Below are 14,655 nucleotides of genomic sequence, written 5' to 3' on the forward strand. Positions count from 1 at the left end.
GAAGATTTCATTTGACTAGTTTTGTAAGTTGGCAGGATGGGGGTAGAAGGGTACGGTGCCAGGGAGAAAATGGCGACGATACAGTTTCCGGTGAACTACTCATGATTTATAATGTGAAATAATTTTCTTCGTAAATGAATAAAAAGTGTACTTTGTAACTAGTCGCGCAAATCATAAGAAAAGGCACATTTATAAGATCGTATTATGTAAAGAATCATATTGCGTTGTCTTTATTTCTCACTTCAAGCTGGAGGAATAGAAAACAGGTTAAGCCATCTATGTTATAGTGATGTATGTACTCATGACCACGGCACAGGGTTGGTTTGATGATTATTTACTTCACTGCTTTTTACCAACATATAATGCAAATTTTAATAATTCATTAAGTTTTCCATAACGATACATATTTTGCGACTGTTAATAATGACATGTCTAATGCCTGCCGTGATGAGTTTAGATAATGCCTAATTTCATGCATGATCGATTGTTTTTGCAGGAAAGAATAAAGCAATTTGGAAAACTGCCTATGTCACTACGTAACTTAGCCATCGCAGCTTTTCATCTTAAAATACAAAAAAATGGCCAATACGTCTGTATGTAACGACACTTCTGAAGCAATAGAGCTGTACGAGCCACAAGGATTGTATCTGAAACCTGTGGCCAAGATTAATATATGTGCACAACTTCCACAGCTGAAGACGCCAGGTAAAACCATTACCAGCTGGGAAGTCATTGAAAAGGTTAAGCACATGATACGCCCAGAAGTTTTTCTCTCAGTCAAAGTTGTGAAAAGTACAATGGATTTTATTCGTCTGGAAGGAGAAATTGAAAACAAAAGTAAACTGCCATTGTTGGTGATGAAACTGGACAACAAAACAATAAAATTAAGTGGCTTTACAGAGACATTAAAGGTGCGAGCTGCAGAAGCTAAGATAGCATTTCCTGTTCGCCATGACTGGGATTCTTACTTTCGTGATGCCAGAAATATGAATGAGTTAAAGTCAGGTGAACGACCAGACACAATCCATCTCAAAGATCTTCCAACACGCTGGTTTATGCTGAAATCTGATAAAGAAAAAGCCACCAAATTTGATGAGGAAAAGCTAAAACCAGCTGAAGATGTTTTAAGACAAGTGTTTGGAACATTTGGTGAAGTGCGTTTTGTAGATATTCCCATTAACGATCCATACAGAAAGGAAATAATGGGTGTTCTTGCCAAACCTGGAACAATCCAGACGTTCACTTATGGCCAAGATTTGACCTTTGAAGCATATGTGCAGTTCAAAGAGTATATAAGTTTTGTAAAGGCTATGGATTCACTACGTGGTATGAAGCTGTTATATAAAGAAGAGGATGGCAAAGCTTTGACTGCTAACATTAAAGTGAGTGTTGTATCACTTACTATGTTATTATATAATGTTCACTTTAACTGGTCAATTTCTGAATCCTAACTCATTACACTTGAAAATTACAGTGAAAACAAAAGATCCTTCCATAAGACCATGCTTAATTGTACTCTTCTTGACCAAACTGTTCTTCAAGTACAAAAAAAGAACAAATCAGGCTGTTCAGCATCCTTTTTCACTTTATTTTCACGTTCAAAAAGCAGAGTCAGTTAAGCTAAAAAGTTAAAATGCACATGATCTATCTGAATTATTCTCTTTTTTGGGTGTTGATAAAAACATTACAGAACATCACTTGTTTGTTATTTTGATATGCGTTAGGTTGATTTTGACAAGACCAAACATCTGTCTGACAAAATGATTCGCAAACGTCGAACAGAGCGAGAGAAGCTGGAAGAGTTGGAAAAGATGCGACTAGAACAGGCAAAGCTGGAGAAAGAGGAAGAACTGAGAATAGCAGAATTGGAACGGTAAAATGCCATACTTAATAAATTTTTTAAAAAAATAAGTGTTTCCTCATGTAGCATTTGTGTATCATTTACTATTGTAACTCATGGTCTTAGTTTACCATGCACGATGACCTTACATTGAAATGGTGAGCCTAACAATTGTTTTTCTACAGCATCATTTATTTCATCAGGAAATAAAACAATAATCAAAATTAAATGTTTTTCATGATGATAATTAAAAGGTAGCAGATCTGAAAATTAACTGGCAAACAATTGAAATGTAAAGTTTATTTGATGTGATCAAACTATTTTGGACCACATAGAAGTTTAACTCTGGAAGCAGTGAGAAGACAGTAACTTTTATGCATATTTCCTAGAGAGTTTGGGCAACATAATGAAATTCATAATATCATTTCAATCTTTCTCATAATTTTAGAATGTATTTGTAATTAGTTAAAATATTTTCCTGAACTATTTGCTCATTCTTGCATGAAAATAATGGCTTTTTGTTCAGTTTAAGAAGGTCATTACTACAGCGAAAGTAATCAGGTTTGTGACAAATACATACATACCTTTAAATAACAAATATTAAACATTTAAACCATTAAATATCTTTAATTATGATAGTTTATGTTGTAACTAGGGTGATTTAAATGGATTACATTTATTAAAATGAAATATGTGTTATTTTTCAGCCAACGTAAACTAGAATTAGAGAGGGAACGACAGCGTAGGAAAGAAGAGCGACTGCAGAAAAAAGAACAAAGACGTAGGGAGAGGGAGGAGAGGCGGCGCCAGAAACTTCTGGAACAGCAGCAGCGAGAGGAAGAAGAACGCATGCAGCTGAAGATTGCTCTTGAAGAAAGGAGGCTTTTAATTGCTCAGCGTAAACTTGAGTCCCTGAGAGTACTTTCTGAGTTGTTTGAAAGAGTTAAGGTTTGTTGATATGATACTAATTGTTCATCACGTCAAAAGAGTGGAGTCATTCAATGTCTTGCTGAAGTGAAATATATTTTGGTTACTTTAAACAGGGACATTTAATGATTATGTTTCTTCTTTATTCTTTAGGGATACTCATTGCTTTTGTAATTCAATGTGAGAGATGTTATTTCAGACTAGAATATGTTACATCAATTTTTCAGCATAAAGAGAGAATATATGTAAGCATAACAGAAGTTTTAGATACTTTGTCTCTGTGGATTTATGCCAAATAATTTTACTGAAGTCAGTCATTTTAAGTATAGGTTGGAATTTCATTGTTCAATTGCAAATGGCTGCTCTGTACCCATGTAAGGATGCATAGAAAATTGCTATATCTTTTTTTCACCATTCCCAGTAATGATCATGAAGGTGAACTGAAAACTAAACATTACTGCATTCCTTTGTCTTATACACATTTTGCATACAGGTGGGATTCATAGTAATGATGCTAATGAAATTCAGCAGACATTTTTTCCTCTGCCTTCATTGTTTGGAATTCTTTTCCAGCTGTGCCTGCATTCAAAGTTTTCAAGTCCACTCTCAAAACATATTCTTTTAGAAATACTGTTCATAATCCAGCCAACTCTTTCTCTAATTCTGTAGGTTGTCATTTTCACCCACGCATTTCATTCATTGCAATTGGCAATTGTACTATTGTCTGTTTGCTGCTGCTTGTGTTCCTTTATTGCATGGCTAACTGTCAGTTTGTAGTTTTTTTATGCACAGTACATTGAATCTGACTCCATGCAGGGAAATATGTTCTACAAATTCAGTTATTATCATTAATGCCATGAAGAGCATATATGTTGATAACTTCTCTTTGTTAATTTGTATTTCAAATTTAGAGATATCATTGGTATCATATATATTTTTCATAGATACATATTTAAACAAGCTAAATCACATAGTTCTCGCACATATTTCTCTGTGGATATGGCATCCCTTTTTGGGGATGATCATTGTAAGTTTTCTACTGATGAATTGGTGTGTGATGGTCATTGTAAGTTTTCTGCTGATGAATTGGTTTGTCAACACCATTCATTTCATTCTTTTTTCTCATAGCGCAATCTTGCCACAGGATGGAAGCACTGTTCTGTCTAATCAGCTAATCAGTCTACCTTCTTTTTTTTCTCTCAGTCCTGAATTTCTTCAAGAATTTGATTTTAAAAGAAACTTAGGCTTTGAAAATGCTCCAATATGCAGTCTGTGGATTCTTGTGAATTTTCAAGGATGCAAAAATGGAAGAGGAAGTTGCTGAAAAGAAGAAGGAATTAGAGGAGGAACAGAGACAAAAAGCCCTGGAAGAACAGAGGCGCCGCCTAGAAGAAGAACGTCAGAAAGCAGAGGCGAAAATCCAGAAGAAACTGCAGATGAGACAGCATGAAGTGGAGCTGCGGGAGAAAATTTTGAAGAATGTGCAGGTATGGTAAACATTTTAACGTATGCAATATCCTCCAGCTTAAAGACCACACCAAACATTTCACAGTATTTTTTTTAAATTTTTTTTGTAAGCTATAGATCTATTTTGCAAATGACAGCATCTTACATGGCCTTTTATGAAATATCCAGCCACAAACTACACATTTTGCACCTGTAATCAATGCCTGGCACTATCGTATGGTAAAATTTATCTGACACTCTTTGCTTTTCATCTACAATATAGTAATAGGGTTAGGGATAAGTCTTTTATAGCCTTCAACCTATTAAACTTAATGTATAAAATGTTCTAGAAATGTACCTTGAGAAACAGTCTGACTGAGCAGAAGCAGCAGATTCACCAACTACCAAATGCTTTCACTTTTGTCAAATGCCACAATATTGTATCTGATTATATACCAGCACAAAGCTTAATAGATTTTCCTCAGGAGTGAACATGTGGGTCATAATTTGATCATTTTTCAAGTTGTATATAGGTGTGTCTGCTCTACACATCATTGTCATAAGAAGATAAAGCAGAAATGATTTTGGTTCTAGTATTTCTTCAGCCCTTAGATTTGCAACTTTTCAGTGATTTTATTGTCAACATTTAATCTATTAATCTACCCTTGTTTCGAATCAGCAATTGACAGGTGGCATCAGTGTCACATAAAAGATGTAGAATTTCCTTCTGTCTTGTATTAAGTGACCTGTCAGATGACGTCAATGCTAGCGATGTCATAATCTTTGCTAAAATTTGCTGTGTGTTGATTTTTTTATTTGGAGCCATCTGTAATACATCTTGTAATGGGTATCTTATCTTGTACGTGTGTTTTATAGGCTAAAGAACAGCAAGAACAGGAAAAGAAACGAGAAGAGCTCCGACAAAAACTTTCAGGAACTCGTCGTCTCAAAAGTGCTGTTATTATGAAACAGCGTTTGGGTTCCATCATTCATAATCATGATAATAAAGAAGATCTGCAGCCAGCAAAGAAAAAAGATGAAGAAGATAAAAAAGTATATGTCATGAATGAGGATAAGAGTGACGAGAAAGATCATAAATCAAAGTTTGAACTCGCTTCATCTTATGATTCAGATGAGGCAGAAAAAAGAAAAAAGTGAGTTGTAAATATATTAGCTTACTTTGTAAACTATTGAAATATTGTTGAAAGTTGTTAAAAAGCAGTATAGCTTTGAAATAAATGCATAGTTCCACAATATTAATAAAAGCCTCTATATGTATATATTGCTTGCATTTCCACCCGTGTTGTATGTAGCTCTTGTGATGTGCAAGAGATTTCTTTATTTAATAAATTTTAACAACAGAAAAAGGAGCATATGTGTTCTTTGAAAATAATAATTGTGAATGAGTGATTTTTTTTTCAATTATTGGGAGTTTCATTGATACAGAATTAAAAGCTCCAGTAAGTGAACATATAGACATTAAGTTTCTGGGTAACTACTCTTTTTGTCAGTGCAAACAACTTCTAAATATGTCAGACTGAAAAATTAATCTGTATTATTTCTTGTGCTTAAAATATTTTTGTCAATTGCAGACCAAGTGCCTTGGAGCGTGTTTTGAAAAATAACCGGCTGCGAGCCTGGGGAGGAGCTTCTGATGATGAGTCTGATTCTCGACAGAAAAAAGTCCTCGCAGAGGTTGTAGCTCCTAAAAAAAAGAAAATTGAAAAAATTCTAATCATCAAGAAAATTGAAAAAGTCAGAGATGATGATACAGATTCTGCTGACTCAGCAGTTACAGTAATTCCACCCCCAAGGTCATCTTTTGCGCCACCAGATGATCCTGCTGCCCAGCACCCTTTCTTGGGCCCACCTCCTTCAGCAATTCCATTTCCCTCTTCCTGGCTGCCTTTTCCACCGCCTCCTGTTATGATTCCTCCTGCATGGGGATGCCATCCCTTACCCCCAGCATTGATGAGGAGAAAAGACAGGGAATACCACCCTTCCTCACAATCGCATTGGTCTACACAGCAAAGGTCTTTGGTTCCTTCACCTGCCAGGAGTCGCAAAAACTTTCACACATTCAAGCAACCTTATTTGAAGAAGTATAATTACAGACGAGGCAGTGGCAACAGCAGTGGTAACGCCAGGAGCAGCAGACGCAGTGAATCCTATAAATCCCAGAAACTGTCCACGAAAAAGGATCTTGATGGACGTTTTATGTATCCCCTGTCTTGAAGACTGGCAGAGCATCTAGTTCCCACACATTTTAATTATGTTCTTTATTCTTTTTCTGTTTCACTTTTGTTTCATTAAGTATGAAGAAATATAATTACAAATAATTAAGCACAGAAAGCTGTCCATTTTACTCTTGTTCCTTTACCAGTAATCAGATTTAAGTATTTTAAGGCCAAACATACATAAATAATTGTGAATGAAAAAGACTAATTTGGGTAAAATAGCTTTTTACAACTGCTGTTAATTTAATTCATATTTTGTGTATTATTGGCTGCAGTCACCTGCATCAAGTTTTTCTCACTTTTTTCCCTGTCACTTCCTGTCTTTACAGCCTAAGGTCAAGACTGAGATGAGTTAAAGGTACACATTTCAAAATCTGGATTGAAATAAGAATGAATGGACCAGACCTGGTGCTTTTGCTATGAACTGGTTGCTCATGGAGCTATCTCACTCAGAAAATGTTGCCCTACACAGTTTCTTGCATTGTATCTGGTTTTGCGTGTAAATTGATCCATTTTATATGTTCAGCTCTTTATCGGTCCAGGTACCACGTTTTATTTTCTACCAACAAGAGTCAAAAATATAGTAAACCATTTCATTTGTAATATGCTGTTGCACATCTTAAAGATTAATCACTTCAACAGAAATAGCAATGCTTTCTAATTGAGTTTATATAATTTTTCAAATCTTGTTCCTGGAAAAGTTAAGATTGTGAACAGTATATATCTTCTTGTGCTTTCATATATTAATCTGAGTTTTTTAATTAAGTGTACATTAAATGTTTATGTTCCTTTTTTTAATCTAAAAAAAAATTTAATGGAGCATTTGGCATATATGATATACCTGTCTTTAAGATTTTAAATGACACATTACCTCAGTAGTAAGGCAGTAACAATACAGACAAGACATGAATAAGAATGATTCATTACGTGACTTGACTGGGCCTTTGTAAACTTGATCGAGCAGCTTATATTACAACTTCCTTTACCTTGATGTTTGTGGTAGAACAAACAGCTTTATCACACATAAATGAAAGTTTTAGTAAAATTTTTATTTTTAAATCTGTCTATGGGTCACATAGGCCAATGCAGGAAAAATGTGTGCACCTGTATTTTGCATGTGCATGTATTTGTAGGGGAAGAGGGTAATAATCTTCTCTTAGCACATTGCCATTGTTTCAAGTCATCGGTCATCAGCTTTGAACCAAATTCAATAGTGTGATTAAAAAATAATAAAATTATTTGTTATGAACAAATAAGTTTTTGTAGTTTATCCAATCTGTTTTGTTCAGATCTCCCATTTTCTGTACATCGTGGAAAGCAGGAGTTAAAAAATAGTTTGACATATAAAATTTATATTTGATTGTTCTGTTATCTGTACATTTCATTGTTGCTATCAACAGATTGCAAACTGTCAGTGGTGGCTGTTTGTTTTCACTTGTGATATCTTAGGAATTGTGTTCTGTATTGATGAGCCATATCTTTGTTTAGTAGAAATGTTTACATTAACAAAGAATATATTTTCCACTCACCATTAGAAACACGAAACCTTTTGATATGGAATGGTTTTTTTTTTTCTGGGTGAATTGACTGTAATTGCAGAGGTTTCATACCAGTAAATGTTGAAGGCAGCTATTGTCTTTGTGAATTGTGAAGCAAGGAAAACATACTGAAGCCAGTCTAACGTGACTAATCATATTCATTGAATAAAAGAGGTAATTGAGAACTGGTCTGGCCCTGTAATCTAGCATCGTTGAAAAACGTGTACTAGTATCTTTTTTATTTGGCTTCAGTGGAATCAAGAAATAATCTTGCCTCCTGTGGATTGTTGAAAAATGTTGATACCTGGAACTCACCTTGTGACGGAAGGCAAATCCACCCAAATAAGCATGTCCACCTAAAACACACATGATTATTTAGGTCGTGCGCATGAATTCAATATGATGTATGCGTAATTAGCTCTAATAGGTTGAATGTTTTGTTAGACAAGGCAAGGGAGGGAAGGGTGACTGTGTTAGAGAACACTTTTGTCGAGACCAGATTTTTGTTAGGACGAATCGTCTTCTTACTACAGCTTATAGTTCACTTGTAACATGTAACACACTGACAGAGAAGCAGAAAAGGTATTCTACACACGCGTGAAATTTCGTTCCACTTTTTTTGTGGAGATGAAGTTGCTTTCCAGTGTCAGGGGCTGCGATAGCGAAGCCGTCCGCCATTGTTCTCAGCGTGTTAAAATAACGTATGCGTAATGGAAGTAAACGCACGCGCTGCCCTTGTGTTTAAAAAAATTGCAAATATCGCAGAATACAAATCTTCGTAGTGTTATCCAGCTCTTTTCGTCTAAATCCAGTTAGCGCGACCTGTCGGCGCTGATCCAGCAATGTTTTCACAACCCCTTTTTTTGCACTGCACTGTACTATCGTGAAAGGCAGCCATGAATTAATTACTGTGCCACCAAAACACTTCTGACCGTGCCTTGAATTCTAACCGACGAGAGGACCCCATGTCTGATGATGCTCATCTTCAGTCGCTGGCCAAATGTCGCCGAGGGCTGTAGGAGCAGAGGAGATGGACCATTCGGCCGGTTCCCAGAGTGGCTCAAAATCATGGCAGCCTTGCGGAATCAATTACATGCTCTTGCCCTTAAAAGTGTTTAATTTTTTTTATTTTGGAGGTAAGACCGTCTGCTCCCCCTCTCTCTCTCTCCTTCCCACCTTTCTCTCATTTACTTTTTTTTTGTGTAACTTTGATGCTTTCAGTCTAAGACTTGATCGTCATGCAATGATTCGGGTGGTGGCTGGTTTGGAACAGACAACCGCTTTTAGATAGTTCTTGTTCAGTAAATGCTTCGATCAGTATCGCCTCCAGGAAGGCCACTGGCAAGATGATGATAGCAAATGTATCAATTTGGTTCCGAAAAATAGTCACACAAAGCTGACACGTAGTCCGACATTTAATAATGATACCGAAGATAACTGTGGAGATAATGTCACTGATTAAACCCACTTTGTAGCCCTTGCCACAAACAAGCGATTCATCTTATCAACAAAATTCATGAAAACGGCGACCACTGATCGAGGTGCTTGCTAGCAGGTAGACGACGATGATGATGATGATGGTGATTGGTGATTATTGAGGGTTGACGTCATCGACGTTACAAGGGTTGTAGTCTGTTGTGAACCGTGTGCTGTCCTAGCCGTTGGCTCCATCATCCCGTTCCTGACAGTGTACCTGAAGCACCTGGGGCTGACGGCCCCCGAGACTGGCATCATCACGGGGTGCGCCGTGTTGCTGGCGGCCCTCATCCGTCCCCTCCTCGGGCTGCTGGCCGATGCCGCACGAGCCAGGCGCGTCCTGCTGCTGCTGTGTTGTCTGCTCTTTGGCGCCGCCTTCGCCTCTCTGTGGTAAGTTGTCTGCTCCTTGGCGCCACCGCCTCAGCGACGATTATCATTGTCGTCGTCGTTGCTATCAACATCATTGATGTTCATGTTACTGTTGCTGTATTGGGTAATTTTGATATGACGCATTTGCTTTAGGTCAGGCATGTTTATTTATTCATTTATTTCGTCTTTGTTTTTCTTTTGTTGATAACCACTATGTAGGCAGTTGTGCAAATGAGATTTTTTTTATAGTCAGAGGGGAAGGCGGGAAGAGAGAAAGAGATAGACTGAGAGAAATTGGTATTTCACTCGTCGGATGGTAAGATGGTAGTCGGATGGTAAGGCTCTATCACGAGCAAGCTGCCACCTTGTTAACAGCGTGTCCGAGACGAGATCTGAACCTGGACACCTGGTGGGAGTTGGGGAAGAGAATATAGTTTATTACGATATCATAACCAACCACAACGTGGGATGTTACCCGTCAGCTTCCATTTTCCATTTGTTAAAATGGTTGCAGGTTTCTTCCTCAACGGAAAGTCAACACAACAATGCCTAAGTGGATCTGCACTCACACACAATCAAACAGCACAACCTGTAGTCGGATTCCAGACAAACAATGCCTGGCACAAGTTGAGGACACAGGTATGCTGTATAATGCCGACCTGTCTTTTCATTACTGTGAACAAAATGGAAACTTTACGACCCTCGGGTTAAAACGAGATTCACTCGACGAACATCGCTTCTGCACAAAGGAACAATATCAAACTCTTTGCAAAACTACAGAAGTTGGTCTGAGAGCTACAGAACAGCAACAGACTAGTAGTAAATGGGGCCAGGAAGGATTAGAAACGTTGACGATGAGTCAAAACAGGACACTAGCATCCAAACATGTCCAAGAAGAACCACCAGAACAGGCTAAGCTAGTTCTAGACTTGTTCCCCATGGTAGGCGACCGAGTTTTCATGAAATTAAGAGACCGTTCACGCGACCTCGACATCAGATATCTAGCCCGTGTGGGTCTTCAGATTTCGTGTGGTCCTATTCAGGATGACCATGGTGACGGGGGCTCAACATCCACAGATGAGGCAACAATGGCAGACCTCCAACCTGGCAGGCTAAGCACAAACACCCAGCACACACCTTTCAATAACGAAGAATCGGAGAAGGGTGGTAAAGAACACATCCTTGACTTGACGCCCAGCACATCTGTTGAAGATGGAGACGAAGTTACCAACGGTGTTGTGACGGAAGACACACGGACAAAACTGTCGGAGTTAGCGGACCTTCTTCATGCTTCTGTGGAGACAGAGAACTGTGAGGGGCAGGCCCCTGGCGTAGCGCCCAACGAATCCACGCAACTTCCAGGAACTAGAGGCACTTCCGGTGTGGCAACGAGCATCGGCAAATGCCATTGTCACGTCTTCGTGTGCCAAGCCTGTCAACTGACGAGAGACGACTCTCCAGCATTGACCTTTGACCGGGTGTTCGGCCTGACGTTGTTGTTGATGGCGGTCGCACGGGCCTTCTACTCCTCCTCCAGCAGTCTGCTGGATGCCGTCACCTACACCATGCTGGATTTGAACCGGCACCACTGGGGGCGGCAGCGCATGTGGGGAACCATCGGGACTGCAGCGGCGGCCACGGTTATCATGGGAGCCAACGTCACGGCTACTGGGGACAGTTTCGGGTAGGTTCGCTTTTCGGTAAGATGCGTACCCGTCACATTTTCCTTTTGTCGACAATAAATGCAAATATACTCGTTTTTTCAAAAGAGATTAGTCACTGGCTGCGTCTTTGGGCTTGGGTCAGGTTCGGTCAATTAGGTGTACACGTTAGGTAAAGACAGGTGAAGCGAAATGAAGACAGGTAAAGAGATTATTTGCTCGTCTCCTTCATTACTTTTTACCTCTAATACCCTTCTACTGTCTTCTATCACCTCTTTTTGTACATTGCCATGCATTTTTTTTCAATTTTTGCTATGATACAGGAGAGAATTTACTTTTCTCGAATGTTTTAGTATCAATCTTTCAGTGCTTTTCATACATGGACTGCAGAGCTCTCTTCTTGACTGGTTTTTGCCTCATCATCTGCACCTGTCTCACCGGGTACTTTTTAAAGAGACAAGCGGTTGCGGCAAAACGTTCCAAGGGGTTCGGCAACCTACGGGCCGTCCTGCGGAAAGTCTCGTTTCTCGTGTTCCTCGGCAAGATCCTGTTGTTTGGGATATTGTGCGGGTCTGTGCAAAACTTTTTCTTCTGGTTTTTACGTGAGCTGGGCGGCGGGCAGACGGTGCTGGGTGCCTGCCTGCTGGCCAACTGTGCATCGTCCGTCGTGGTGCTGCGCGGCGCTGCCGTCCTGCTGCGGCGTGTTGGAGAGATGAGGACCATGTACCTCGTGCTGCCTGTCTATGCCACCAGGTACGTCAACAACACGACCTGCGTCAACTCCATCACGTACTCACCGACAGTCAGTTGCAATTCACAGTTCAATAAGATCAATATCATTATTGTCAAGTCGTCTTTCTTCAAACTCCCTCTGCTTCGACAAAAGCGTGTTTTGTTTTTTTTTTTAGTCACGTGACCACTTGACGTCCCTCATAGAATTGGCTTTGGGAGCAGACGAAAAGAATGAACTGGCTATAATAAAATTACCGAATAATATAATAATGTAATGTCCCCCTCCTCCTTTTTTAAAAGAACTGCACAGTATTGGAAGCTGCTTCCTCCACAGCAACTAGCTGGCTATAATAAAATTACCGAAAACCTTTTCTCAAAGCAAAATAGTCATACGTTTAAAAGACTACAGATGTGAATTAAAAATCGGTCAATTGCTATTTTGCAAAAATTCAATACAAATTTTGAACCACAAACTCGTTATTTTGATCTACTCTTTAAAAATATTGTTTCAATGAAATATTGGCATGAGAAATATTATATTAATGTTTTTCTCTTAATCACACCTACAGATTTGTCAAGAAAACAGGAAGTGACGAAAGGGTAGTATTCCTAAAAATAAAGTCGTCTGCATGAACTGAATTCGAGGAGAAAATATGCAATCGTTGGTAACAGAAAAAATACCAGGATACAATGTGCTGTTGGTGAATGTTCTCTTCGACTCTCAGATGGTGGAGTTTGTACTCTGTGAAATCCTAAAGATAATGGCAACAAACAGTAGATTCACTTTGTTCAAAGATCTGTATACACAGATATATATATATGGACCTATAAGACCTAAGGAAAGAATTTGTGTCTTCATTACGATTTGTATTTCTGTTGTCAAGATTCATCGTCATGTCATTGCTGGAGGAGCCATGGGTGGCCGTCCCTGTGGAGCTCCTGCACGGCTTGACATACTCCCTGTTGTGGGCCGCCTGCTCTGCCAACATTCATCTCCTGGCGCCCCCAGGGACCCAGGCCACATGCCAGGGGATAGCAGGTGCCATCTACTGGGACCTCGGTAACATCTGCAGTGACCCAATGCCACTCATTTCATTACACTGCTTGTCAACATATGAAAAATTTATTTATGTACCAAGATTTCGAACCTTCCCCACAATATAAAAAAATGTGAGCTTTTACGACTTGTAAGATCTGACAAAATCTTTCATTTTCACCAAAGTCCTTATGGCTTTAGCAATGATTGGATTGTATTGTGTGTGTGCGTGCACCAAAACTCTTCTCATAGTTAAGTTGTGTGTGGGACTCACTTCTGGGACTAGGGAACTTAAACTTCACTAATACATTGTGACTTTGGGGCACTTCGAAGGGTTAAAGCTTCGGCAAGTTGGTCAAGAACATATGTTTTTAGTGAAAGACAGTGAGCTAGGGAACTAACTTTAAAAGCTGCCCCCAGGATCATTCCTGTTTTTACACACACACACCCCAATAACAGCGCATTACTGTCTTCTTCACGCAGGACGAGGACTGGGTAGCCTTTTGACCGGGTATTTGTTCAGAGCACTGGGTGCCCGCTGGACACTCAGACTTTACGGAGTAACATCAGTCTGTCTCATTCCCATCTTCTTCGTTTTAGACTGGCGATGGCCTTTGATACGAAGCAAGGCAGAGGAAGCAGAGACACAAACAGGTAGATGGCACTACATGACTGACAAGAGATGATGGACGAGAGGAGGAAGTAGAAATTTAAATATCCAGTTTCCTAGGAAAACCAGGGTGTGCTTTGCGAGAGAAGATCGAATGACAAACATCGTCTTTCTAGAAAAGCAGTAGAAGTAGCTAGTTTGCATGTGTATGGAGCAAAAATGATGATTCACATATATTGGTTTTTAGGGCAAGATGTCAAACTGATGTCCCACCTCTCGCCGGAAGTACCTGAAAATAACCACTTGCTGATGACCCAGCTGCCATCTCGTTGCGACAGAGACCTTCCAAAAGGCGATAACTGCATGGTGATGCAAACATATGCAACTATAGACGAGTTACAGTCTGATGACGAGGATGAATCACGCTCAGATCGGCAGGAGGTAACAGGTCGCAAGTAACAAGAACAGCAGTAATGTCCCCCTCCTCCTTGTTTAAAAGAACTGCACAGTATTGGAAGCTGTTTCCTCCACAACAACTAGGACAAGGGGATTCTTACAATCAGCTTACTAAATGATAATTTTACTGGAAAAATGGTTGATAGATCAGGGATGCCATCTCATACAGTTAAGTGTGGCAAAATAAACATCTATATAAGTAATAACATTCAGAAGTTATAATTTAAGACTGCATTGCAAAAGTTAATTCACGGCATAGTGACTAACAGTACTTTATATATCACTCTTTTAAATACCTCCATAATAAAATCATGAAAAAGGAAAGGA

The 14,655-nt window shown here is 39.2% G+C and overlaps 2 protein-coding genes across 4 annotated transcripts; both read left to right on the forward strand.

Annotated features, from left to right (window-relative positions):
* Window positions 1–30: 30 nt before the first annotated feature.
* LOC112558844 (A-kinase anchor protein 17A-like) lies at window positions 31–8,173 on the forward strand. 2 transcript variants are annotated; one of them, XM_025229549.1, is made up of 7 exons: window positions 31–113; window positions 497–1,382; window positions 1,725–1,873; window positions 2,548–2,788; window positions 4,063–4,254; window positions 5,090–5,367; window positions 5,806–8,173. In XM_025229549.1, the coding sequence occupies exons 2-7, from the start codon at window positions 579–581 to the stop codon at window positions 6,446–6,448; spliced, it is 2,307 nt and encodes a 768-aa protein (XP_025085334.1). In that variant the 5' UTR covers window positions 31–113; window positions 497–578; the 3' UTR covers window positions 6,449–8,173. The 2 variants fall into 2 exon arrangements, with proteins under 2 accessions (XP_025085334.1, XP_025085335.1); XM_025229550.1 differs by lacking the exon at window positions 31–113 and adding an exon at window positions 138–317.
* Window positions 8,174–8,494: 321 nt separating this feature from the next.
* On the forward strand, window positions 8,495–14,652 carry LOC112558843. 2 transcript variants are annotated; one of them, XM_025229548.1, is made up of 7 exons: window positions 8,495–9,124; window positions 9,647–9,854; window positions 10,348–11,517; window positions 11,885–12,247; window positions 13,111–13,286; window positions 13,863–13,916; window positions 14,120–14,652. In XM_025229548.1, exons 1-7 carry the CDS (start codon window positions 8,989–8,991, stop codon window positions 14,329–14,331), a joined length of 2,319 nt encoding a protein of 772 aa, XP_025085333.1. In that variant the 5' UTR covers window positions 8,495–8,988; the 3' UTR covers window positions 14,332–14,652. The 2 variants fall into 2 exon arrangements, with proteins under 2 accessions (XP_025085333.1, XP_025085332.1); XM_025229547.1 differs by having other exon boundaries at window positions 8,504–9,124; window positions 13,746–13,916.
* Window positions 14,653–14,655: the final 3 nt, after the last annotated feature.

This window comes from Pomacea canaliculata, linkage group LG3 (assembly GCF_003073045.1).
Source record: "Pomacea canaliculata isolate SZHN2017 linkage group LG3, ASM307304v1, whole genome shotgun sequence".
Taxonomy (NCBI): domain Eukaryota; kingdom Metazoa; phylum Mollusca; class Gastropoda; order Architaenioglossa; family Ampullariidae; genus Pomacea; species Pomacea canaliculata.